General features: G+C 41.3%; 1 protein-coding gene across 1 annotated transcript; it reads right to left on the bottom strand.

The window, feature by feature from the left end:
* Positions 1-1,507: 1,507 nt before the first annotated feature.
* IL18RAP (interleukin 18 receptor accessory protein) lies at positions 1,508-22,971 on the bottom strand (the record flags this gene model as incomplete). The annotated part of the gene is made up of 10 exons (XM_084234790.1): positions 1,508-1,920; positions 2,652-2,825; positions 5,881-6,018; positions 7,041-7,192; positions 9,676-9,799; positions 11,392-11,457; positions 12,446-12,596; positions 21,070-21,247; positions 21,344-21,596; positions 22,902-22,971. 10 exons carry the CDS (start codon positions 22,969-22,971, stop codon positions 1,508-1,510), a joined length of 1,719 nt encoding a protein of 572 aa, XP_084090916.1.
* Positions 22,972-24,847: the final 1,876 nt, after the last annotated feature.

Consider the following 24,847-nt stretch of genomic DNA (forward strand, 5'->3'; position numbering starts at 1 on the left):
CAGAACAAACCTCTGGACCTCTGGATACATCAGCTGTAGCAATCTCTATTTTAAAATAAAATAAACCTACATAAACAGGCCAAAAGAAGTCTCTGAGTCTTAGATCCCAGACAGTGTGGCAGGAAAAGCAGGGATCCCGGCCGTCCCCTAGCACAATGGCATGAAGAGAGTGTGGGTTCTTCCCTGCGGAAACCCTGCAATGAGTCTTCCCACAAGAACTTCCTTCAGGAATAATTTATACCCTTTAACTCATCTTTAACTTTCTCACTGAAATTCTCAACAAGGATGTTGCTTGGTGCCAAAGCCACAGTGGTTTCTATGATGTGGGAGGCTCTGCGAAAAAAGGAGTTCAAGAGCAATTCACACAGGCACCAAGCAATGGCCAGATAAGGTGGCTGTTGGCCGCTCCATACCTGGATCATATTCAGACAGTAGATGTGACACATAACTGATGAATGAGTCCAGAAGTCACTTTTTATTGCTCCAATGAATCATTCCATTCTCTCAGGGAAGAGACAGTCTGAAGTTTTTGCATTCATGAATCACCAGAACGTTATTTTACCTGCAGATAGAACTTTCATAAACAGAACAAAATTATGAGAGTCCAATTAACCCTGTCTATCAGGAACAGCTCCATGGGACTTCAGCACATCACGCTGCTACTTCAGAGGACTTTCCCTGAAGCCAGCAGGGTTAGGAGGTACACGGGCAACTGACTCAGACTAAGGTTCTGCTCAAGCTCCATTCTTGCTGTCTTCTAACCAGTGTACACTTATTTCTTGGACTCTTCCCTTGGCTGCTGACTCTCACCACCGCCTCTCTACCTTGTAGGTAACTGCTAGGCCATTACTTGACTCTTCATTGACCTAATTATCTTGGCCTAGTTGGCCCCTAATTCCAGGGCCCCAGTGTATACTTCAGGCCCTGCACAAATGTCCCAGCCCAAGGGAAAGAGCAGTATTGAACTGAGCCCTACTCTGCTCCCCGCCCCCAGGCTTGTGTCTTAGCACACAAGGGGATAAGTGCCCTTATCCCCCAGACGGGCACTTCCCATAAGAACACAACAGAGGCCAAATATGTTCCCATTTGCCCCTTGTCTTCTTGCCTCTGTGCTTCAGTTAATGGGGGAACATGGAGTAAGAATTGTCTTCTGTACAGGAAAGCTTCAGGCAAAGTTTAAATCACAGGTTTCCAGTGAAAGACACAGTAGACCTGATAGTCCATAGCTACAAAAAGCAAAAGTGGCTGTATCTGTTGCTTCTGCTCAGCTCACTGGGAAATTTTTAGGGCGCCGTGTACTGCACATATGTGCATGTGGAGAATTCACTCTCCCTCTGCCAAGTTCGAGGTTCTGACCACAGCTTCAGTGTTATCCAGTGCCTGTCAAGCTAGCTCAGGGCTAGCAGAAGACTTTCCATTTTACATCTGCTCCATCAACGCTGTGTGTCTGTCCATCAATGTCTCCACTCACCAGGGACTGGCAGGCAGATAGTTCAGGGCTCAACCATCATTCCCTAGGCTGGGAGCTCCTCCCAGTGGTTTCTGTTTTTCTCTGTTTTTTTCCAGAGAAAAATCTCGGAATAATTCTTAGTTGGCTCCATGTGAGTCCTTTAGATTTTTTCACAGGCATGTGGTAGCGTATTTGAGTCCAGAACCCAGAATTTGAAGGAATTGATTTTAAGCCTTTCCAGGTGACTGTGGGCAAAACCCTGAGAGCTTTTTTCACTAGATGAGGTAGAGCCTCTGGCTCTTGGAAGGAAGAGAATTTAATTAAAATTAGTTTCAGCATTTGATCATCCAAGGCAAGATTCACAGCTGCTTGCAGTTCAAAGATACCAGGTCCATTGACATAGTTGGGGCTCAAGATGAATATTCCTCTCCTACTTTTCTTAATAATGCTCACAATGTCTTCTGCATACACTGCAAACAAAGAATTGAATTATTTGTAATTGTTTGTGTTAAACTTGAGTCACAATAAGCCTGAATCTCCCCAATCCACCCACAGCATTTCTTGAAATGGACACTCTAATGTCAGAAAAGAAATTTGGTCTACTAGATCAGCTCCATCAATAGTTGAGGTAGACGCTAGTGTTCAGTGATTTTTCAATTCAACATTCCTCGCCTTGTGTTCTGTCTCCTCCAATTGTCAATTTCTCTATGCTCAAAGCTCACTGGACCAAGGTAGGCTGGGATAACAGAGAGGCATGGAATGTCCCAGGCACCATAGTGATTGTCTGAGGCAGAATTGGTCAGTAATGCATGCGTGTCTCATGAGTACCTGGGGCTGGGCACAGGTCTGAGGAGCCTGCAGGATTATGGAGGGCAGACTCCCAAAAAGCAGGGTGCCATCAGGGACAGAGGGACAGAGATGACTCCCTGCCCAGGCCCAGAAAAATATCTTTGCTCTGGAAGGCCTCCCTTGGGCCCAATATACAGTTGACTTTTTTTTCTGAAGATTTTTTTTTTTTTTTTTTTTTTGATGATGATGGAGCATCTCTCTGCAAGTGTTTTTCTGTGTTGTTACCCAGGATGTTCCAAGCTCTGAAAACTTACAGAACATGTAGATTCCAACATACAGAATGACAAGAAATTAGGGAGCACTTGCATTTAGCTATCTTTTTTTGTTCTTTATTTTTTCCATCAGAACATACCTCCTCCGGGAGCCACATCTCTTTCAAGCAAACATAAATTATATCCATATTTGTTTTCCAAAACTTCAGGGAATAGATTCAGAGCCAAGTTTTCTTCACTCAGAGATACAGCGACCTCACTCTCAAAAGAACTGCATTTTGCATAGGATATGAAGGCATCGAATTCCTTTTTATCTAAGGAAGAGGGAAAATAACCATCCATTTCCTTATTATTTATTATGATGATATACCTATATGTGCTTGACCCTTACTGAGTTGATGTAAAAAATAAAAAGCAGCAGCTGTGTTTATTTCAAAATCACCCTCCTGAGTGGTATCGATCATCTACACAGAATTGAATTCTAAGTTAGGAAGCACTTCTTCATGGTCACTGAGGTCTGATCAAACAGCTGGTCCTTCAATGATTAAATCACATGTACTCAGGAGTTCCTCTGAGCTTTCTTTGCATCTGCAATGTTGCCAGCTTATTAATTACACATCAAAGAAGAGTCTGCTCCATCAAATCATACTATCCAGTGAGCAAAGCACTGCTAATATAGTATCTTTCACATGAGAGAGTTGAACACACATATACCTCTATTTGCATCCCACAAACAAAATGAGATTATAACAACTCACTGGCAAGCTGCTTTCAGGGTTGCATGCGATCATGGAAATGAATTACTTGGTGCCAGGCTCATAGTAGGTGTAAAAAATTTCTTTCCGCTCCCATCCCCTTCTAGATGGGAAACTCTACTTATGAAACCTGATTTAAGAATATTCTCAAGGTCTCATGTCTATTGACTAAATTATTACAAATGCATATTGACAGTAGTGGGACATGCTAAAGAATGAACTGGAAGTGGTGAAAAATCTCAAAAGCTAATATGTGGGCTTTGGAATTAGACACATCTGGTTGGTATTTAGCACTTTGCACAATGCCCAGCAAAGAGTATTGTTTCAAAATGAAAAACAAGTGGTTGCGGGTGCCATTTGATATTTCCCTTACTCAAGGTAAACCTAAGGAGAGGCTTTAGTGGTGAAAGTGGCTACAATTAAAAAGGAAGAGTGGGTGGAGGAGGCTCAGGAGACAAAAGAGGAAGATGCTAGAGCGTGCAGGCCCGGGAGACTAATTGGAGAAGTTGCTCTTGGCCCAAGTGGGAAGGATGAGGCTCACAGAACTTGGTCAGCAGGCACGCACCAAGCAATCAGTGTGTCACACACCGGTGTTGCCTCTATTCCTTCCATTTCTTTTTTGGTTTTTTTTTTTTAAGATTTATTTTATTTATACAATAGCTGGGGTACAGTCAGAGGTGCAGGATGGTGAGAGGATTCACCAGAAACAGAGTGGGGAGCAGAACAGGCAGATGGACCGAAAACACTGCTGAGGGGAGCAGCGGGCAAGACAGGAGCGGTCTACCCTGCCATGTGGGTTGCTCGCTGGCCAGCTGGGAATCAAACCGCGCTGCAGAGGCTACGGACAGCTTCACAGCGCTGCACCACTGGGAAGGCCCTATTCCTTCCATTTCTATGCTCAAGCCCTCAAACTAGAATATTTCTATAACCTGGAGACATTAATTTCCTTAGTAATAAAATTAGAGAGTGGAAGTATTAAACAATCTCTTAGATTCTCCAAAATTCTGACATTCTATGTTTCTCTAATATGTTGGTTATTCAGTATTAACTTAAAAGGAAAGTCATTTTGTTGAAAAATGTTAGACTACAGCTGACACTGAATCTCTATGAATGAAAACCTGGTCTGCTTCCCCATACATTACTGAAATATTGTCAATGCAAAGAAGGGCCCATGTAGATGTTTCATCTTGATGAATACTTTTATAAAAGCTCTAGATTCTTCAATAGAATTTTAGTAGAAAAAAGTATAAAGTCATATAGGGAAATGATCAAGACATTGATTAGATGAGTTGCTCAATTCAAAAAGGCTAATTTTTGAAAATAAATGTCAAAAACACTCTTGACTCAAAGATCTCTCATACAGACTCTAAACAATCAGCCAAAAGAAAGGTGTGACTTAGCATTTCTTTCCTCACCCTTTCCCTGGAGATTTGAGAATTTTCTGCTGAGTTCCTGGTGTGGGAGAAGAACTCAGGTGTGTGAGGGGTATCCCCGTCAGGTAATTCGTTACCCCTGGAATCAGCAGAAGGGATTCTGCTCTTTCCAAACAACAGCATCTTTTACTAAAACTGTAGATAATCAAACATTAGAGAGCTCCATGGCTAGAAAAACACTGAAGCAGTTCTATTTTGAAGAATCAAATATTAATAAACATTATCCTGTATTATCAGACCATTGACAGACACTTGATTAATTGTAATAAGTCCTTGGTGGTCCCAAGTCCATGCATTTTACAGAACTTCACAATTTTCTGATATTTGGAATTTCCACCATCTTTAAGCCTCTGTTCTGCAATCATCCCAAGCCAGGTAAGTTCATCATCAGTTCAGGCAGCTTATGCAGAGGAAACAAGCCAGCAGGGAGATAGCAAATTGCCCACCCCACACAGAGAAATCTCTATACACCCTTTCCTCTCTTAGCTATTCTCTGCTGCTTTCCACTGCCCTTTGCCACATGCCATCCTCTGTGATGCTGCCCTTATAAGCCTCAGCCTCTAGGCTCAGGTGTGCCCACTTACGTATGCCCACACCATACTCCAGGTATCCACCATCAGCCACGCATAATCCGAGCCCATGCTCCCAAGCATCTCCTGCATTCAAGACCACAGGTGATAGCCACAGAGGCCAATGGGGCAAAAGCCTGAGAAATCTTCATTTACACTACAGCCCCCTCATTTTCCGTATGAAGCTAATCAAGAAAATAGCTAACAGGGTCTCTAGGTCAAACTGTCTAGGCCCTAAACCCAAACTTGAACACTCAGAAGTTCCATTCAGAGCATGTCACTTCAAGATTCTCTGCCTAGCTTGGCATGACAATTACAGTACTTAATCCACTCAAGAAACTAAGGCATGAAGTGTTAAGTTGACCAGCAGATTATTTTCAAGTCCAATATGTCCTCCAATTCCATGGTCAGCAAGATTCTTGGTAACTAGGATGAAAAGAGGTTGGTACTCTACCTGCTCCCAGCCTCCTGAGTGTGAAAGCACCAGACCAGAAGGAGAGTCTCAAGGCCTGTGGGGCCTGACTTCCCAACCTGAGAACACCCATCCCTCAAATGCTTCCTTCTATAGCAGTTCTGTGAGGAAAACACAGAGGCAAGTTGGGGTCACCTTACCTCTGAGTGTCTCATCCTTGCTCTGGTAGGTTCGGTACAGCAGGACTATTTCAATCCAGTGCATGTAGAGGAGAGCACAGCCCATCAGCACTCCTGCCAGGGTCATGGTGGTCCCGAGGAGGATGTATATGAAGACCACTGGGGAAACACAGCAGCCATGAGCAAAGGCAATGATAGCATTCCTGGGCCAAGACCGCTTTCAGTCAGTGAGGGGCCCTGCCCAGTGTCTTCTCTGGACTTAATATCATTTTTCAAAATGACTGTCATGGAAGCATTTCTCTTGACTCTGGTAATACCTTAAATCACATCTTGAGGGAACTGTCTCACAATGAACTTTAGAGAGTCCAGGAGAACAGGCAGTTCCTCATCATGCTGGTCTGGGAAATTGATCATAGATACCTTAATTTATTTTCCTCCATATACTTTCGCACAAATACACATTTGCATCCCTCTCATTACTGTAACTATTAAGTTCTAACCTTCCTGAGGTGAGGAGTTCCACCTGCTTTACTTTCACACACTCCATGTTGCCTGACGCCTGGGGTCTCATGCCCACCTCTGCCAAGGGAAGCTGGTATAGAGCATCCACTAGGAATCAGGCACAAATTTTGTCTTAATGAAGCATCGCAACTTTCATAACCTCCTTATTCTATAATCACCCATTAGTTGAATGAATTATATAATTTTTATCTGGGTATCTTCTTAAAGAAATTTATATTTTATACAGATATTTAAGAAGAAGTTGAAAATTTACTCCTTCCCAGCAATTTCTATTCAGCTTTCAAAGACTTTGATCTGGGATAGACCCATATCTCTCTGAACACTGAGCTAGAATACTCTTTTTCTCTTCCACTCTCCAGTAGTAAATCATCACATCTTTTATATTCAGATCCAGGAAAGGACAATAGGAAAAAAAAAAAAAAAAAAACCTAGGTCTTAGCATAATACCTATCACATAAAACATGTCCTATCGGTATTTATTTAATGAATGAACAAGTGAATATGTGAAATAGTGAGTGAATGAATAAATGAATGAGTAAATAATGAAGAGCGGGGCCTTCCTGGTGGCGCAAAGGTTAAGACACAACCTATGAAATTATCCACAGCAACTGCAACACGAGTTGTAGTTGAACGATTCCTAGGCAAACTTCCAGACTTACCTCCTCTCTTTGCTTTCAGCTGGATGGACCGGGTAGTGTTCCCTATGGAGTTCTGGGCAAAGCAAATAAATTTCTTATGAAGATCACTCTGAGTCACCTCTTTCAAAAAGATGACTCGCTTAATTTTTTCATCTGTTATCTTGGTTTCAATCCTAAGAGAGGAGGGAAAATATCACACCTGTTTATGAATATAGATCAACACCTGTTTGAAGTATTTGGAACTCATGCAAGCAGCCAATGGTTTGGCTCTGAGAGAAGAAATGGATGAAATAGTGGGCAGACATGCCAGAAGAATATTGTCAGAGACAATTCACTTTTCTGAAGTTGCTGAATCTTCTAACCATCAATTCTAATCCTCTACATTAAAATATAACTTAGGGCCTCCCTGGTGGCACAGGCAGTTGAGCGCATTTGCTATGAAGCTGTCCGCAGTATCTGCAGTGCGGGTTCGATCCTGGCCAGCTGGGGAGATACCCACATGGCATTGCAGACCTCTCCTGTCTCGCCCACTGCTCCCCTCAGCAGTGTATTTCGGTTGATCTGCCTGTTCTGTTCCCTATTCTGTCTCTGGTGAATCCTCTCACCCTCCCGCAAATCTAACTGGCCTGTACCCTGGTTCTTGTATAAATAAATAAATCTTTAAAGAAAAAAAAATATATATATAACTTATTTGTGGGCTTCATCTGATCTTCCTCTCTCTAAGAATTCCCCTTCAGAACAGAAAATAACAATAACTTAAGAACAATATTAAAAATTACTAACTGCTTCCAAGAGCTTACTACGGATCAGGCAATCTCTGAGCACTAAATGCAGACAAACATATCTCTGTTCCTCACCTCACAAGAACTCTACAAGTTAACAGTGTGATTTCCTTACTTGGTCAAGACTTGGACCTGGCACAGAATGTATGTGATGGCCCACAGTCTCAGCACTGGGCAATGGCAGCCTGATTCTTGAGCCTATACCATCTGCCCCATCCAGGAAGTGTGAGTCTGAGGATTTTTTCACAATTTGGATATTGGGGTTTTGTTTTATTTTGTTTTTGTGGATGATGTTTTTGTTGTATTAGTTGTATTCACTGAATACTTTCTATGGAAAGTCAGTGAAGGAGAGGTCTCCCCAACACGTCAGGGACAGCTCTTCCAAGATAGGTCAAATTGCTGTATAGATTATTTCCAGCTGAGATAAATCAAGGTCCTAGAGACTTCAAAAGAAACTTTACCATCTAGAAGAATGAAGATTAGAGATATCACCCAGATTGAGGCTTATCTCCACAAATAACCTTTTAATCAGAGAAACTCATCTATATTTCAGGGCAAACATCGAGTTGTGGAGTGTCTGGTTTCTGGCATATGAGTCACCTTCCTCTTTCCTGGAAGCCCCAGTTCTCTATCTCATTCCTTACTCAAATACATAGTGTGTCCCTTTTACTCCAGAATTTATAGCCACGTAGGTTCTCCGTATGTATTTAATTAAATTTGGCCCTTTCTTTCTATCATAATGTGTCCAGTGTTAACTGGATGGCTTGATCAGTCTGAGAAGAAGCTGCAAGTTAGTGGGAAAGTTCCTCTTTATACCAGCGCTATGTTAAGCTTATCAAGGCTACTGTCACTCTCCTCACAGGGGCCTCGCAGAGTAGAGCTTCACGTGGCCAGTAGATGGAAATCAGTTTCAAACCCAAAGGTGTGTGAAGTCAGAGCCTGCTCCCTCCCCTACATTTGGCTACTTTGAACTTTGATGCCATATCAGCTTAACGGGATCCCTGTGACTCCCCTTAGAAGTTCTGGTTAAATTTTATTTTTGTTACCAAAATATGTTCTTTATTTTTTGTAGTGATGTCTGCTTTTCAAAATGATATTATATTTGTTCATTGGCATGTTTAAAAAAATCAGTGGTTAGTAAGTTCACTGTTCCTTTGGAACAGGTCTTTAGAAAAATGAGGGGCTGTTTCCCTTAGAGAGATGCCTGACAGATTGAATCTAAGTCCTTAATCCTTCCAGGGACGGGAGTCCAGCTTTGTTAGGAGTTAGCTCCAAATGTCTTGAAGTTCCCTTTCTGTGAGCCAGATTGTCTTCCTCGTAAATTGTGTCCACTGATCTGGGTTCTGTGCTCTAAATCTAGTTTCTCTTAAGACATAGTAGCTTCCAAGTGCTTCCAAAGAGTGTATCACAACAGTCGCCTTTTCTAGGGTAGAGTGTTTCAAGTATTCCTCACTTCACATGTATACTTGTTATCAGGCTCCTTAATTTGCGCCATTTCCTCTGGATACACTCTGGATCCCAGAACTGATCACTGCTCTGAATGGATGGCATGGAGAACAATGGGATTGGGTGGATGGCATCCTTTCCCATCTGTTGGACATGCTACTTCTATTTAAGAAGCCTATTTAGAAATTAAACCAGCCATATTAACTATTTCTACAAATTGAGCTTTCAAACAACTTAAGTATCTCATTTTTAAAATTAACATGCACTTTGCATTCCACTACTTTAATTTTCTTCACCCCTGGGCCCTAGCAGCTATGCTATCAATTGCATGTTTTTGTTTACTTTTGTGTGTACCTTTTAGAGATTTATGAAGGTGAAAGCATTTGATGTGGGTTGCAAAGAACAGATTCCACTTATTTCCGTCTTACCTTTCCCCCTCAGGTGTTGGGACTTCCCATTCTTGGTCAGAATCTTTGATATACCATCTTATCACAGGTTCAAAGTCCTTTTCGAAGCCAAATTGTGCTGTGCAATTAAGAGTTAATGGTTTTCCTGAAAATGATGGGTTCACAGAAAACAGGAAGGAAAGAAGCCATAAGAATGTCTGTCCTGTGCAGGAGAAAAGGTACCCTGAAAATTGTTTCCTAATCCAATTGGGTTTGTGGGTAAAACAGGGGCCAGAAATAACTCAACTTCTCCCTATCTTTCATTCAGTAGCAAATAAAGTAGGGTGCGTTTGTCTGTAAGGTGCAATGCTCATTTCTCAAATTTGTGACTCTATGTTGTTAAAATGAAAGTTAGCTGCCATGGTGCCAAAGGTTCTGGTATGATTTGAGGATACACAGGTTAAGGAGTTTCAGTGACCAGCCCCGAAAGGTAGTGCAAACACTGTACTCATAAGATTAAAACTACCCAAGCTGATAAACTGGTTAAACTGACACTCTTAATCACATGCATATAACTAATATATGTAATCACCTACTCCGTGGGGAGGAATAAGGAAGCATATAAAATCCATTGATCATGTCCCCAAGGTGTGCCAACAAAGAACATCGCACTAACCAATATTTGCATAATATGTGAAAATAAGCATGTAGTTTAAAGAAGAAATTGCTTTGAGATTCACTTTGTGTGAACAACACACTTTGGATCAATATGCATGTTATTATAACACTCTTTTCTACGCATTTTCTCCATAAGGTGCATCCAGTTACGCTCTACCTCCAATTCAGTGTTTTCACCAAGAAATGGCTAGGGACTCAATTTGAAAACTCATCTTGTATCTTAATAATGCTTTCCCCAGTAATACCTTAAATTTTACTGATATCATATGTATCTTGGCTATTTTGAATTAATTGTCTTTCTCTGTTCCTTCTGCTCTTGTGATGTTGCCCATAGTGCTATTTCCATAATCAGATACATAGCTACTGCCATCTAGTGGTCTTTTGTCATAATACTATTTTTACATTTCTACAATTACAAGTATTTGATTAACATTTTAAATAATATTTGACTAACATTTAAACATTTAAAAGAAACATTTGAATGACTGAAATAACCACATTATATTTAAAATAGAGCTGTTCTTATTTGATTCTGGGGAGACTATAAATGTTATGGAAGTTGATAAGATAAAAGGGGACCACTGGAAGCCATTTTTCCGCTTCTATCCAAAAGAAGACACTACTTTGGAAGAGAAATTATTTGAACAGAAGTTCTAGTATTCTCCTACAAATATCTAAAAAGCCCGAACAAACTCTATTCTCAAGTTGGTAAGCTGGCTAATTTTATAGACTTGGCCAATATATATAACCACCTGTTCATGGAGGGGAGGCATCCAAGAGGGAGTAGGAAGTATCTAAAATCTATTGTGCATGTGCAATGCACAAGCTACATAGCATATATGCATATATTGTCCTTTACTTCTCAATGCAAACTTATGAAGTCAGCTTCATTTTGCCTACTTATGGATTTAAAAACAGATTTAGAAAGATTAAGAAACTAGATAAGTTTACAAATATAGTCAGTCACTGACTCATCCAATTCAGTTTGTCATAAAATAATGATTCCCTTTTTCTGATGTCACATTTAGACCCCTCCTAGAGCGTGATGTAATTCCAGGGTGATGCTGTCACCCATCTTACCAAGTTCTACTTCCAGAGTGTCACTGATGGGATCCAGAATGTCTGGTTTGTGATTAGTGTCTTTCTCTATAAGATAAACATAAAAGTCATTATTGGCATTGAGAAATCCTAAGGCATGCTTGCTGTGATGTGTGATATATAAATATTTTGAAAGTCTCTCTTCAAATTTTAACCATAATTCATAAAACTAGAAACTCAAGTTTCCATGTGAAAAATATGACCCAAGAGAAAATTGGGTCAAGCATAGACAAGTCACAGAATAAGCCCAAAAAGCCAATAAATACATTAACAAGATGTTCAGCTTCATTAGTCAGAAAAATGTTAATTGGGGGGGGAAAAATAGAAAGCCCACTTAATACTAATCAGTAAGTCTCATTACATCAAATGTTTGGGATTAATGGGAATTTGTTCATTGCTAACAGAAGCATTAATTGGTAAAACTATACTTTAGAATAAGGCCATTTATGTATAACACAAAACACATTTTATAACATAGGATACTATACCATTTTATTAATGAAGCCATACATACTTAAAAAGGAAAAAAAAAAAGACCCATAAACGGAAAGCCTATGAATGACAGGATTGCAACACATCTGGGAAGGAGGCACTTGGAAGGGAGGAGGGCTCAGTCTTGATTGTGTGCCTGCAATGTTTCATTTTCTTAATAAAAAGCAAAATTGAAGCATATAGAAAATTGTGAATAACTATTAAAGCTGGTGTTAGGTACATAGATACCACTATTTCTGCTTGTGAAATAGTGAATGTAATTTCTTAATTTCTTATAAAACAAACAAGAGATCAACAAGGGAAGAACTGAGCATGTAACAATTTGAACCTAACTCAGAATTTGTTTTCCTGGAGAATAGAATGTAGATTAATGGGAAAACAGACATTGGTCCACATTCAAGGCTGTGCATTACTATAATTGTATGACTGCTTTTTTTCTTCCTTGAAAGGAAAAAAAGTTGCTAAAGAAGATGACAAAGAAAGATAACTTGACTTAGGTGATTGTTGTTCAAATGTCAGATATCGCATTGGAAATGTCACTTACCAATGGTTCTCACTCGGACAACGGCTCTGACTGTCCATGAACTTGTCTCATCAGACTGAGTGTAATCACACACATAGGTGCCCCCATCCTGTATAAAGACCTCATCCACTGAGAGTGGATTGCTCCTTTTTTTAGGCAGCAGTGTTCCATTCTAATCCAAGAGACAAGAAAATTAAATAACTTTCTTTCATCAGATAATTGTTATGAGTATTATTTGAACCTACAGAAGGACTTCATGAATTTGAACCAGGGGAGTTTGGGCAAGTCTGAGAGAAGGGCGTTGCAACAATAGCCCCAAATATGAAGAGAAATTGTTCAAAAAATATTTGTAAGAAAATTATTTGACAGGAGGGGTATTTTGATGTTGATTATTTGACAGGAGGGGTATTTTGATTACATTTATATGTGAAGATGAAGGTACCAAATCTAATCAGCCCACAAAGTGCTATTTAACCCTGTATTCTAGTATTTTCCAAAGCAGGACTCAGGCTATTGAAAGTATTTTAGAAAGTTCATGGTGTTCTAAATAGCGTTCTAAATGAATATTTTAAAAACGTATATATGTATATGTGTCTATGCATGTGTATATATATATATGTGGAAAGTGACAGATTTTCTGTGTACTGGATTAATAAAACATTCCCTCTTTACATACATTCAACTTTATTAAGAGTAAGATGTAAATTTAAAATAAGAAGTAAATAATATAAATATAACAAGGAATGACCGATGATTAAGAAACATTTAGGGCCTCCCTGGTGGCACAAGGAGTTAAGCACATCACTGTGAAGCTGTCCACAGCCTCTGCAGCACAAGTTCGATCCCTGGCCAGCCAGGGAGCTACCCACATGGCGCAGCAGACCTCTCCTGTCTCACCTACTGCTCCCCTCAGCAGTGTATTTCAGTCAGTCTGCCTGTTCTGTTCCCCACTCTGTCTCTGGTGAACCCTCTCAACACCTCCCCCACACACCTCTGGCCTGTACCCCAGTTCTTGTATGTATAAATAAATAAATCTTTAACAAGAGAAAAAGAAAACACTTACTTAGGTCACAGTGTACCCAAAGGCAAATATAAACTAAAATACCTTTATGAAAAGTTCTCCCCTTACTTTGAATCTACCAATGATGCTCTTGTACCTGTAAGCTAAAGTCTGAAGTTCTTCAGCCTCTGATCTTGCCATTCCTTCCTGGGCTCTTTCTCTCTACCCACTTGCAATTTCCTAATTAACCATGTTCTTTGTCAATCTTGATCTTTCTCTTCTCAATGCACACCCCCCCCCCATCACTTCTCCCTGCTGGATAGTGTGGGCTCAGTCTGAAATTCTAACTCTAGAGGAAGCCCCTGTAGATATAAGTTATCAGCCCCCAGAGCAGAATCGGCCACTTTATGACCCCAGGGCTATGAGCACAGACCTCCATTACCGCGGGCAGCCACGGCTGGTACTGCCCACTGACAGAAGCCTTGTACTGAGACACATAGCTGGTCCTGTATACACTGGAAGGAATAAACAAAGACCCCTTCTCTCAGTGAGCTCTTAGTTGAAAGCTGCAGCTCTGAGTAGTAAGCCAGAATGGAACATGCTCAGGTAGGTCACAGGAAGGCAGGGTTCTCCCTTCTGGCTAATCAGAACCTTGAAGAATATGTGGAACCAGTCACTCAGTGCCACCTTAGAAACATTTGAAGGAAAGCATACATCTAAGAAGCAAGGCCAAGGTCAAAGGGTGATGCATGTAAATGTGTCTAGTCTTTGTGTCTCCACTGTGCAGCAAGCAGGCCAGCAATGGGAAGATTTTTTTTAAATGAGAAGTGAATAAATGTGTGTATAATTGAAAGGAAGCTTTTTTTTTGTTTGTTTTTTGAAAGAAAGGTTTTGAAGCTTGAGACACATGTTCAGAAATTTTTAGAAAAGTGACTGGCAACTAAGTGTGGAAGCGCCTATAAATTTAAGCAAAAACTATTATACTTAAATGATCAGGAGGCAGTATACCAATAATCCTTTATCCCCTAATTCCATGCAGCACATGGCTTTCTAGTCTCCAGCCAACTACCAGGAACATACCTCTCACTTTTGTAGTCAAAGAAAAGAGATTGACAAAAAGAACAAAACAGTAAAATCTACTACCCATAGAGATGACAAAGGTGTTTCTCGTGTGTCATCTCATATAGTTACCCAAAAGATTATGGATTTGCTTACATAGATTCTAGGTCTTCTGTGTCATAGACGAGAAAATGGATTTTATATTTTGGTCCCTATCACACAGCTAGCACAAGTGAAAAGACTGAAGATCACTTTAATTTTTCTGATTCTGAATTTCTTGTTCTGATTGAGGAATTTCCCTTCCACTTTTCTGACTCATAGAAGTTGGAATTCCCCCACTCCAAACCTCTGGTGTGGTTTCTGCAGCCCAAGAAGGAATTTCCAGTAGATTGACAAGGAGCCTAAAAGGAAGACCAGAACTGGCCCGAGAGAGACAGCTGCAGGTAGGAAGTAAAAAGGGGGTAAGAGGCTGACAGATGGTTAAATATCTACCCAACTGAGCACAGGGACTAAGAAACTTTTTAAGTTTGCAAGTATGGAGCAAAACTCAGAGATAAAACTCTAGAGACTCCAGTAGTTACATAAAGAACAGAAGTACACATAGAGCCCTTTTGGAAATTCCTAGAGAAGATAATGGGAGAGGATGCACAGTTGTAGCAAAGGCCTCAGCTGAGCCACAGGAGAATGGGTAATTGTAAAGTGGACCTGATAAATATGATTTAAGATGCAGCATTACGATTTCATGGATGGAACTCAAAGGAAGAGCCAAAGAAAAGAAATAAGGGAGAAGCAATTTTTGTCAAGAATGATGGGAAACCCATTCTAATAATGCCATCACAAATGCTCTTAGTAGGAAAGTGAGGCTAATGGAACTACACAGGAGTTTTGTTGTTTTGTTTAGATGTGAAATAGTCATAAGCAAAATATGGAAGGAGGGACAGCTCAGTGTGAACCTATATGAAAAGAGCGAGTGTGAACCTAAGGAGAACTAGAACATGCAACAACCACAAAAAAGGCTGAAACTATTTAAAACTACTTTTAAAGTTATGAATAAGGGGAGGAATAAAATAAAAAATGTATCCTTTACTAACATGAGCAGTTATTTCAATGTTACACTCTGATCATTCAAGCTCATATACTCCCAGGCAGCACAAGCACTGTAGGGAGCACAAGGAAACTTCTAGTGTCTTATGAAAATAATGCTCCCTGGAACTGAGCAATGCAGTGGCGCTCCTTCCTGGGGTTCCTCTCTCTAGTCTGGAAGGGTCATGCATCAACATCTTGAGTCCTGTCCCTCTGATGAGCTTGAGGTTTTCATGTTCCTTTTATTGCTCCCCGATACGGATTCATTGTGTCCAGATCTGCATATGTCCCCTGTCTCACACCCCTAATTGAATTAATTTTTGCTTTCACCAACTTGGTAATTGTTATGAATATGTTTTCAGTCCTAGGAACCCAAAATAGGATAGTTCTTTTTTCATATCCTTAAAGTATTTAATCTCTTATTTTCATCCTTGAAAATATCACCAGTGTCTGCTGTCTTCTTTCTGTTCCTACTGCTTTTTCTTTTGATCAGGATTCACACTTGTCCAGTTCAGCTACACCAGCAGGGACACAATAACCAAACTATATAACCAACACAATTGCCTTTGTTTCCAGTTCTAACTGTAATGGGAACTCTGCTCCCACCACAATCAACCTCTCATCATTCTTGGAACATACCTTCAAGTTAGTGCATCCAGTGCCCATTTTATGCTCTGCTAAGTGTAGCTTCACAGTCTTTTGCCCCAATCATCAATTGGTAACATTCTACTGATACATAAATTATGTACTATTATTTATCTACTAATGGAAAAGGAGTAGATAATGGAAATTACAGACTGGTGAGCTAGATAGCAATCCCTATTCAAACACTTGAATGAATTATTAAACAGATTGTCTGTGAACCCTTATAAAGGAAAAAAGTGGTTAATATCAGCCAGTTGATACTAACAACGACCGTGTCCATTTTCTTCTTTCCTTCCCTGATGGAATGATTAATTCAGAGGTTCAGAGGGATACAATAATCACACTGTGTCTTCACTAAATGAGTCACTTAGGTAATATTTCATGATCTCCTTGTTAAACAAAATGGGTACATGTGGGCAGAATGACTCAATGCTTGGGAGTCTTTTTTTAGTTCTTTGGGTAACTTACCCCTAAGTTATGATTTAATGGACCACATGTAACCAGAAGGATCAGTCTAGATTCAATATTTGAGAACTGTCCTTAGTGCCGGGTTGTTCAGTATTTTTACTAAGTGATTGAGTGAAGATAGCACACACATACATCTCATCTACAAATCTCATAAATCTGGAGCAAGGGCTAATATGTTGGGTTTCAAAATCAGAATTCCAACCTCTTAACAGGCAGAATGATGCACCTATACCAAAACAATAGGATAAAATCATGAACATGGGCTGCATTGTTCTATTAGCCCAAAATAGGCCCAGCTGGATTGCTGTTCTTGCGAAAAAGACCTGTTTGCCAACTTAGAATGAATCAATCACATAACAGATCTGTCCCAAGCTACTGCAATTGGGGACTGTATCAACAGTGTTCAAAACTAGGAAGGAGTACATTTCTCAGTTTTCTGTATTGATTAAAAAACATGCGGGTTATAATGTTAAATAGTTACATGGAAGTTGTCCAAGATTATGAGAGATCTGAAATTCCACAGTGAGAACAACTGAATGTGCCAATGTGTCAACATTGGAAACAATTTTCAAAATTCAAGTTTGATGATTCTCTCCTTGGAATCCCCTTGATTTTTTCTAGCCAGCCTCACCATCCTCACCAGTTCTCCATTTCACAAGGCTTACTTAATACCAACAACTGCCTGTTACAATAAGACTAGACCAAAAGGAAATGAGAGAGAGAAGTGGCAGGTCGATGTGCAAAGATTCCGTGGAACACAAGCCTGAGTGATGAGGAGGTGGCCACGTCAGCACGGTGGCAAATGAATGTGGCACAAGAGAGATTTTCTTAAACCACCAATGGAAAAGCTACTCAGTGCTCAAATCCCACTAGAAGGAGGTCACAGCTCTGTCACCAACACCACATTTCAGTGCTCCCAGCCATCGAGAAGACTTTTTCCCATTGTCCTTTGATAAAGTTTGCTTCTTGTCAGATTTTGAGCTAAGTTAAAGAACAACTGTGTGGGGCCTCCCTGGTGGTGCAAAGGGTTAAGATGCAGCACTGTGAAACTATCCGCAGCTACTGCAGCACGAGTTCGAGACCAGCCAGGGAGGTGACCCACATGGTGCAGCAGACCTCTCCTGACTCACTCACTGCTCCCCTCAGCAGTGTATTTCAGTACATCTGCCTATTCTGTTCCCGACTCTGTCTCTGGTGAGTCCTCTCACCCCCCCGCACATCTGGCCTACACCCCAGTTCTTGTATGTATAAATAAATAAATCTAAAAAATATTATTAATAAAAAAATTTATTTAAAAAAAGAACAAAAGTGCTCTCTCATTAAATGCAATTATCATTTAACATGACATCTGTTTAGGCCAAGGCTATTTATTCATTATAATTTCACAAATTATTAAAATAGGGAGAAAGTATTCTTAGAATTAATAACCAGGAAATCAAAAATTAATAAAATAACAGCAGATCGTTCCCTTTTAGTCTGACTTCTGGGTTATTAAATATTTTCAGTTATAACTCTCCAACCCTATATTTATTGAATGTGTCTTTAAAAACCTATTTTGAAATCCCCCAGAAACCCCATCCCATGGATTTATTTCAGTTGGATATCCTAGACATTTGGCAGGCACCTCTCTGGCCAGTCATTTCATCTATACAATAACATTGTGTTTTCATGATCTCAGTCAGTGCTCATGTTACCTGTGCTGAGATGCCTTAGGTGGGACCCACCACCTCCACCTGATACCTGCGTACCTGAGGTTTAACATGAAGACAGGGAGCACTACGCATTATTTCCTGCCTATGCCTCCCCTTTAAGGATACAGTGCTTTTTTGAGGTTTTGCAGGTGATGGCACATGTGGAGTCATAAAATATGCCCTGAGCCTGGCCTATGCAAATATGCATCAGAAGGTACAATTTTAACAGGAGCCAATACTGCCTACTTTTTTTTTTTAATATTTATTTATGCATACAAGAACTGGGGCACAGGCCAGAGGTGTGGAGGGTGAGAGAATTCGCCAGAGACAGAGTGGGGAACAGAACAGGCAGAGCGACTGAAATACACTTCTGAGAGGTGCAGCAGGCGAGTCAGGAGAGGTCTGCTGCACTATGTGGGTAGCTCCCTGACCGGGGATCGAACTTGTGCTGAGTGGCTGCAGATAGTTTCATAGGTTGCATCTTAACCCCTTGCACCACCAGGGAGGCCCGAATGCTGCCTACTTTTAGACAGATATCTATTTGCCATCAACACATCTCCTTTCATGCAGTCAAAACCCAAGAGAAATGAAATAAAACTTCCTCTTGTGAACATCACATAGCTATAGTGTTAGTTTGTAAACATTATATAAGTAGAGAGCTGGGAACTACTTTGTGGCTGTGCTTACCCGCAAGCAAGTAAAAAATGGCTTTCTCTCCAAGGTTACAATTATTTAAAGTTCAAGGGCATTTTCACCTGAAATAACAGGAGGCAAGCGAAGCCTGCTTTTACTGGCCTAAAAAAGACTCAACCCTAATAAACTGAGACATCCTGCATTATAGATACTTTGTTGTTGTTTTTTTTATACTAGCACTGGGTACTGTCAGAAGTGTGTGTACAGTCAGAAGCGCGGGAGGGTGAGAGAATTCAGAGCCAGAGCAGGGAACAGAACAGGCAGAGTGACGAAATACACTGCTGAGGGGAGCAGCGGGCAGCAGGAGAGGTCTGCGTGCCATGTGGGACCCTCCCCTCCATGTGGGGATTGAACCGGCGCTGCGGAGGCTGCGGGCAGCTTTGCAGCCCAGCGCTCAACCATTGCGCCCCCAGGGGAGGCCCAGCATTATAGATACTTTTGAGCCAGATGAAGTTTTGTTCTTAAAAGAGAACTGAAAACAATGCACAGAACCATTGGCTCCCTTTATTGACTTCATGTTAGAGGTTATGAAATTAATGGGCTTCTTGAATTAGAACTTCATGGAGACAAGCATAAGTTCAGTGTCACTTTAAAATGTGAAGAGGGGGGCCTCCCCGGTGGCGCAGCGGTTGAGCGCTGGGTTGCGAAGCTGCCCGCGGCCTCTGCGGCGCCGGTTCGATCCCCGGCTGCTCCCCAGCCACCGGAGGAGGGTCCCACATGGCACGCAGACCTCTCCTGCCGCCCGCTGCTCCCCTCAGCAGTGTACTTCGGTCCTTCTGCCTGCTCTGCTCCCCGCTCTGGCTCTGGTGAATTCTCTCACCCTCCCGCACTTCTGACTGTACCCAGTGCATGTATAAACAAAAACAAACAAACCAGCAAACAAATAAATAAAGCATGCCTCTATAAAAAAAATAAAAATAAAAAATAAAAAAAATAAATAAAATGTGAAGAGGCCACCCGACCTTTGTTAAGCAAATCACTCTCCCTCCTGCTATACTTATTTCTACACTGGATGTCATGACATATAGTCACCAATTCTCAAGGGCATCAAGTGAGGAAGTGCCTTCTCACACCTTGGTAATACCTGTACAGGAGCCTCTGTTGTGTCTTGGAAGAGATGAAGTCACCAGATAAGCATGGTCCACCTGACTTCAAATAGCAGCAATTTAAAATGTTTTTGTGGTCAGAAAATTTAACGGCGAATTTTAAAATTTGTGTGATTCTTAAGGCAAATTATGGACATTAAACAATTATTGCAAGTGTAAAAAGCAACTAAATTATATTCCTAGATTCTGTGGCTCAGGGGTCATTGGAGATAAGGTTATATCAGAGGAGAAACTTCCATGAATATACATAGATACCCATAGATATCAGCACTTGAAATAACAATAAACATGATTAAAATATGAAGCGGTTCTTTGTGTTTTGTTGTTTTGGAAGCTTACTCACACATAGTTCATAACTCAAAAGTCATATTGAAATTTGCCTTCTCCTTGTCCCTGCTCCTTTTTATGCTTAGCCTTACTTTCTCCAGACACTGTCTCCCCTGCAGGACACCTGGCACGCAGGGCCACCCTGTGTTTGCCCTAATAGTTCCCCCAGACATGTCATCTTTGGAAAGTAGTCCAGCCTCCTGTTTCTTTTAGAAATCCTTCAAGATGTAGTTATCGGTGCTTCCATCTCCTTTATAACACACTGCTTTAAAAGACAGTAAAAATGAACTAATCTGGCCTCTGTTTTAGCCAGTCTTCATAATCCTGTCATATGTGATGTGTACTGTACTTGAATTTTAGACATTTTTCTGGCACTGATCCAAAGGATGGTTCTAATAATTGGAATATCACACTGTGGTTACCTAAGTGAAACACCATTTTACAAAGTCTGGTCTCCTCTGTAAGCACAAGGCCAGACTTTTGGAAGCTCTAGACCTCAGATTCACAATCCCACATTGTTATGTCACCATAAAAAACAAGCTCTCACAGAAGTTTTGGAGAATACATTCTTACCTGGTACCAGGTCAGTTCTGGAGCATCTCTTTGGTTGCGGAGACAGGGGCAAGAAATGGAGCCCATTGCACCAAGAAGAAGGTCTTGCTTATGTGATACAGGATTCGCACACGATTCATTTGTCTTGGGCTTAACCTCTAAGACTATCTTGACACAACAGTTCTCATCCTGGGAACTCCTACAGAAGTTAACAAGTTTCTGTGAACATAAACATCATGTCCAAATAATACAGAATTTAGGGAATTTTTTTAGTAAGAATTCATTTGGGACATACCTCATCCTGGGCCTACAAATGTATGATCCAGAATTACTCAGCTCTGTGGTTGAAAAATGAAGGCTCTTCTCTTGAAGGATGTGAGGATAGTTTTTGGTAATTTCCCCTAGCACGGTTCCATTTGGATGTTGTAGACACCACTGGACATCAGACAGGTTCTTATTATCATTGCAATTTTTTAAATCACAAAATAAGACAAGCTCCTCCTCACTCCCTGAAGAGTATGTCCGAAGAATTTTTTTGGTGGGGCAATCTGAAAACCACAATAAAAAATCAATACAGGGACTCCCCGGTGGCACAGCGGTTGAGCGCTGGGTTGCGAAGCTGCCCGCAGCCTCTGCAGCGCCGGTTCCATCCCCCCGGCTACTCCCCGGCCACCGAAGGAGGGTCCCATGTGGCTCGCAGGCCTCTCCTGCCGCCTGCTGCTCCCCTCAGCAGTGTACTTCGGTCCTTCTGCCTGCTCTGCTCCCTGCTCTGGCTCTGGTGAATTCTCTCGCCCTCCCGCGCTTCTGACTGTACCTAGTGCTTGTATAAATAAATACATAAATCTTTAAAAAAAAAAAAAAAGTGCCACAAACTTTAAAAAAAAAAATACAATAAAAAACAACACAGAAAAGCATTAGAAGAGGAAATTCTTTTATTTACAAACAAACGATTTAGCACAGGATTAGGCTCACTTGTGTGTCTTTTGTCTTCACTGTTCTCATTTTGAAGAAAAAAAGTTCATGTTTGAATTCTTTCCACCCATCTTTTTTTTTTTTAAGTTGTTCTTTTTTTTTTTTAAAGATTCATTTATTTTTATTTATTCAAGCACTGGGTACAGTCAGAAGTGCGGGAGGTTGAGAGGATTCACCTGAGTCAGAGCAGGGAACAGAACAGGCAGACTGACAAAACACACTGCTGAGGGGAGCAGCGGGTGTGGCAGGAGAGGTCTGTCGCACCATGTGGGACCCTCGCCAAGGCTGTGGGCAGTTTCGCAGCCCAGCGTGCAACCGCTGCACCACCAGGGGAGGCTCTTCTTTTTTTTTTTTTCTTAAAGATATATTTTTTTATGCATACAAGAGCTGGGGTGCAGGCAGGAGGCACCGAGGGTCAGAGGATTCACCAAAGACACAGTATGGAGCAGAATAGGCAGACTGACTGAAACACACTGCTGAGGGGAGCAGCGGACAAGATAGGAGAGGTCTGCAGCGCAATGTGGGTAGCTCCCTGACTGGGGATCAAACTCGTGCTGCAGTGGCTGCAGACAGCCTCAGAGGCTGCGTTTGTCTTAACCCCTTGTGCCACCAGGGTGGCCCCATCCACCCATCTTTCTAAATCACCCTTTGTTCTCTTTCAGTTGCCCCCACTGAACCCCCAGTAACTGGGTTTCCCATCAATGCTTGCTATTTGCTAAAAGCAGTTCACGCTAATTTAATTATTTTTCCTCCCATATCCAACCTGACAATAATAGGGAAATTTTTTTATTAATATGCCATGCTGCTGAAATATCAGGTTATATGTTACTTTAACTTTGACCACACGACTCAGTGTTAGCAAGAAAATTAAAAACCCCTACCTGAGATTGCAAATCCTTCAATTCTTTCTCCTACAACAAGCCAAAGAAATATCCAGCCCAAAGCAAGCATGGTTTTCCGTGGTCCTGACATCCCTTTAATCCACTTGTTCTGCAGCCAGAGGTGGGCACACCATGATCAGAGCTGAATCTCAAGAGTCCTTTTCAGGGCTGTAAGTCAAAAAAGAGGAAATGGAGAAATCTGAACCAGTGCTCACAACTCAAGTCACATAGGAAGTGCTGAAGGGCAGGTCCTACCCAGCACCACCTGCTCATGCCAACATCTAACCACCATGTGGCCCTCTTGGAGGGGTGTCACATCTCTTTGTGTCACTTTGTGGCATGTAAAGGAAGGAACTCGTTGATGGTAACACCAGGATCTCTACACCATATGGTATGTTCTTTTGACATCATTTCTTTGTGAAATTCTCTTTTTTTAATGTTCTTACCTACATTGCCTAGTTCCATGAGTATTTTGGAAAGAGTTAAGCAAAAGTCTTCCTGAAAAGGTGGTTCCAGTTGAATGAAAAAAACCAGATCTTCAGAATAGGGCAGCTAATGCTATAGTTCAGATATAAAAAATGAGGCTATCTGCATATTGCTAGCTTTAGTAATGGTAATAGAGGATGCTTGACTCTCTGTGCTCCAAGGAAGAAAGGGAAAGCTGTCACTGGATGGCATTACTGCCAACCCTATGAAATAGAAAAAGGGAAGCAGGTCACCTCAAGAGAGAGCCAGAGCTTGGTCTGTCTTCCTGGTGCTTTTGCCCCCCATGTAGATCAGGTGGTTATTGGAACTTTTGACTCACTGACAAGAACTGAGTGATGAAAAGTGGATTCTAAGACATAAAGGTGGGTATGGGTATTCTAGTCCCATTGATATTGCTATAACAACATAGCGAAGTGATGATTTATAAACAACAGAAATTTAGGTCTCACTGTTGTGCCCACGTCGACCAGTGCAGCCCCCAAGGACACAGACAACCGATGCAAGGGCACAAAGGAGTTTAATACGGGCTCGAGACCGGGCCCTCGACACGCACCGATGCAACGGCAGAGGTCGAGAGCCCCGAACAGAGGAAGCTGGGACATCTTATAGGGTCGCGAGTGGCGGGAACTTTGAAAGAAGTTGGCAATTATTCATTGGCTACTACAAAGGCATTTTGGCGCGCGCGGTTACAGTTTCAAACTGATTGGACGGTTAGAGATGCTGTCCCATTTATGGACAGGACTGCCCTCATTGGCGGCTGGGGTGGTCTGCTTTTTCGTCACCAAGTGGAGTGAGGGTTGTGACTGCTGAAACTATCTCCGGAATGCGGCAGGACAAGGACTAACATATCAAGGTGGAGGATATACAAAATGGCGAAACCTCAGCTAAGCTTGGTTCCACACTCACAGCCCTGGAAGCAGGGAATTTCCAGATCAAGGTGCTGGATATTTACATTCTGGGGAAGACCCTCTTTCTGATTCATAGCCAGCATCTTCTGGCTGTGTCCTCATATGGTGGAAGGTGCTAGAGATCTCTGGAGTCTATTTTATAAGAACACTAACCCTACTTATAAGAGCTTCACACCTAACCCTAAGCAACTTTCAAATACCATTGTTAGGGAATATCATTTTTGGGAATTAGAACTTCAGCTTATGTACTTAGGGCAACACAAACTTTCAGCCTAGATCAGTGGGTGATACTCTGTAATTTGAGCAAACAGTGCAAGTAATTTCACTGTAGAATGATTTTGTCTTTGCCTCTTAAGTTCTTAAATATCTGACTTCAGGTATATTACTTGTACAAATAAGGTAATTTTAACTCCAGCTAAAATTTTTCATAAGACATTCCCATACTGTCCTGAAGCTCTTTATGACAGGGATAGGGGATGTAGGCAAAATAATTGGCACAGTCCCTGTCCTCACAAGTCTGTCACAATGTGGAGAACAATCTTAAAGATCATT

The sequence above is a fragment of the Talpa europaea genome (genome assembly GCF_964194135.1).
Source record: "Talpa europaea genome assembly, chromosome: 6".
NCBI classification, from domain to species: Eukaryota; Metazoa; Chordata; class Mammalia; order Eulipotyphla; family Talpidae; genus Talpa; species Talpa europaea.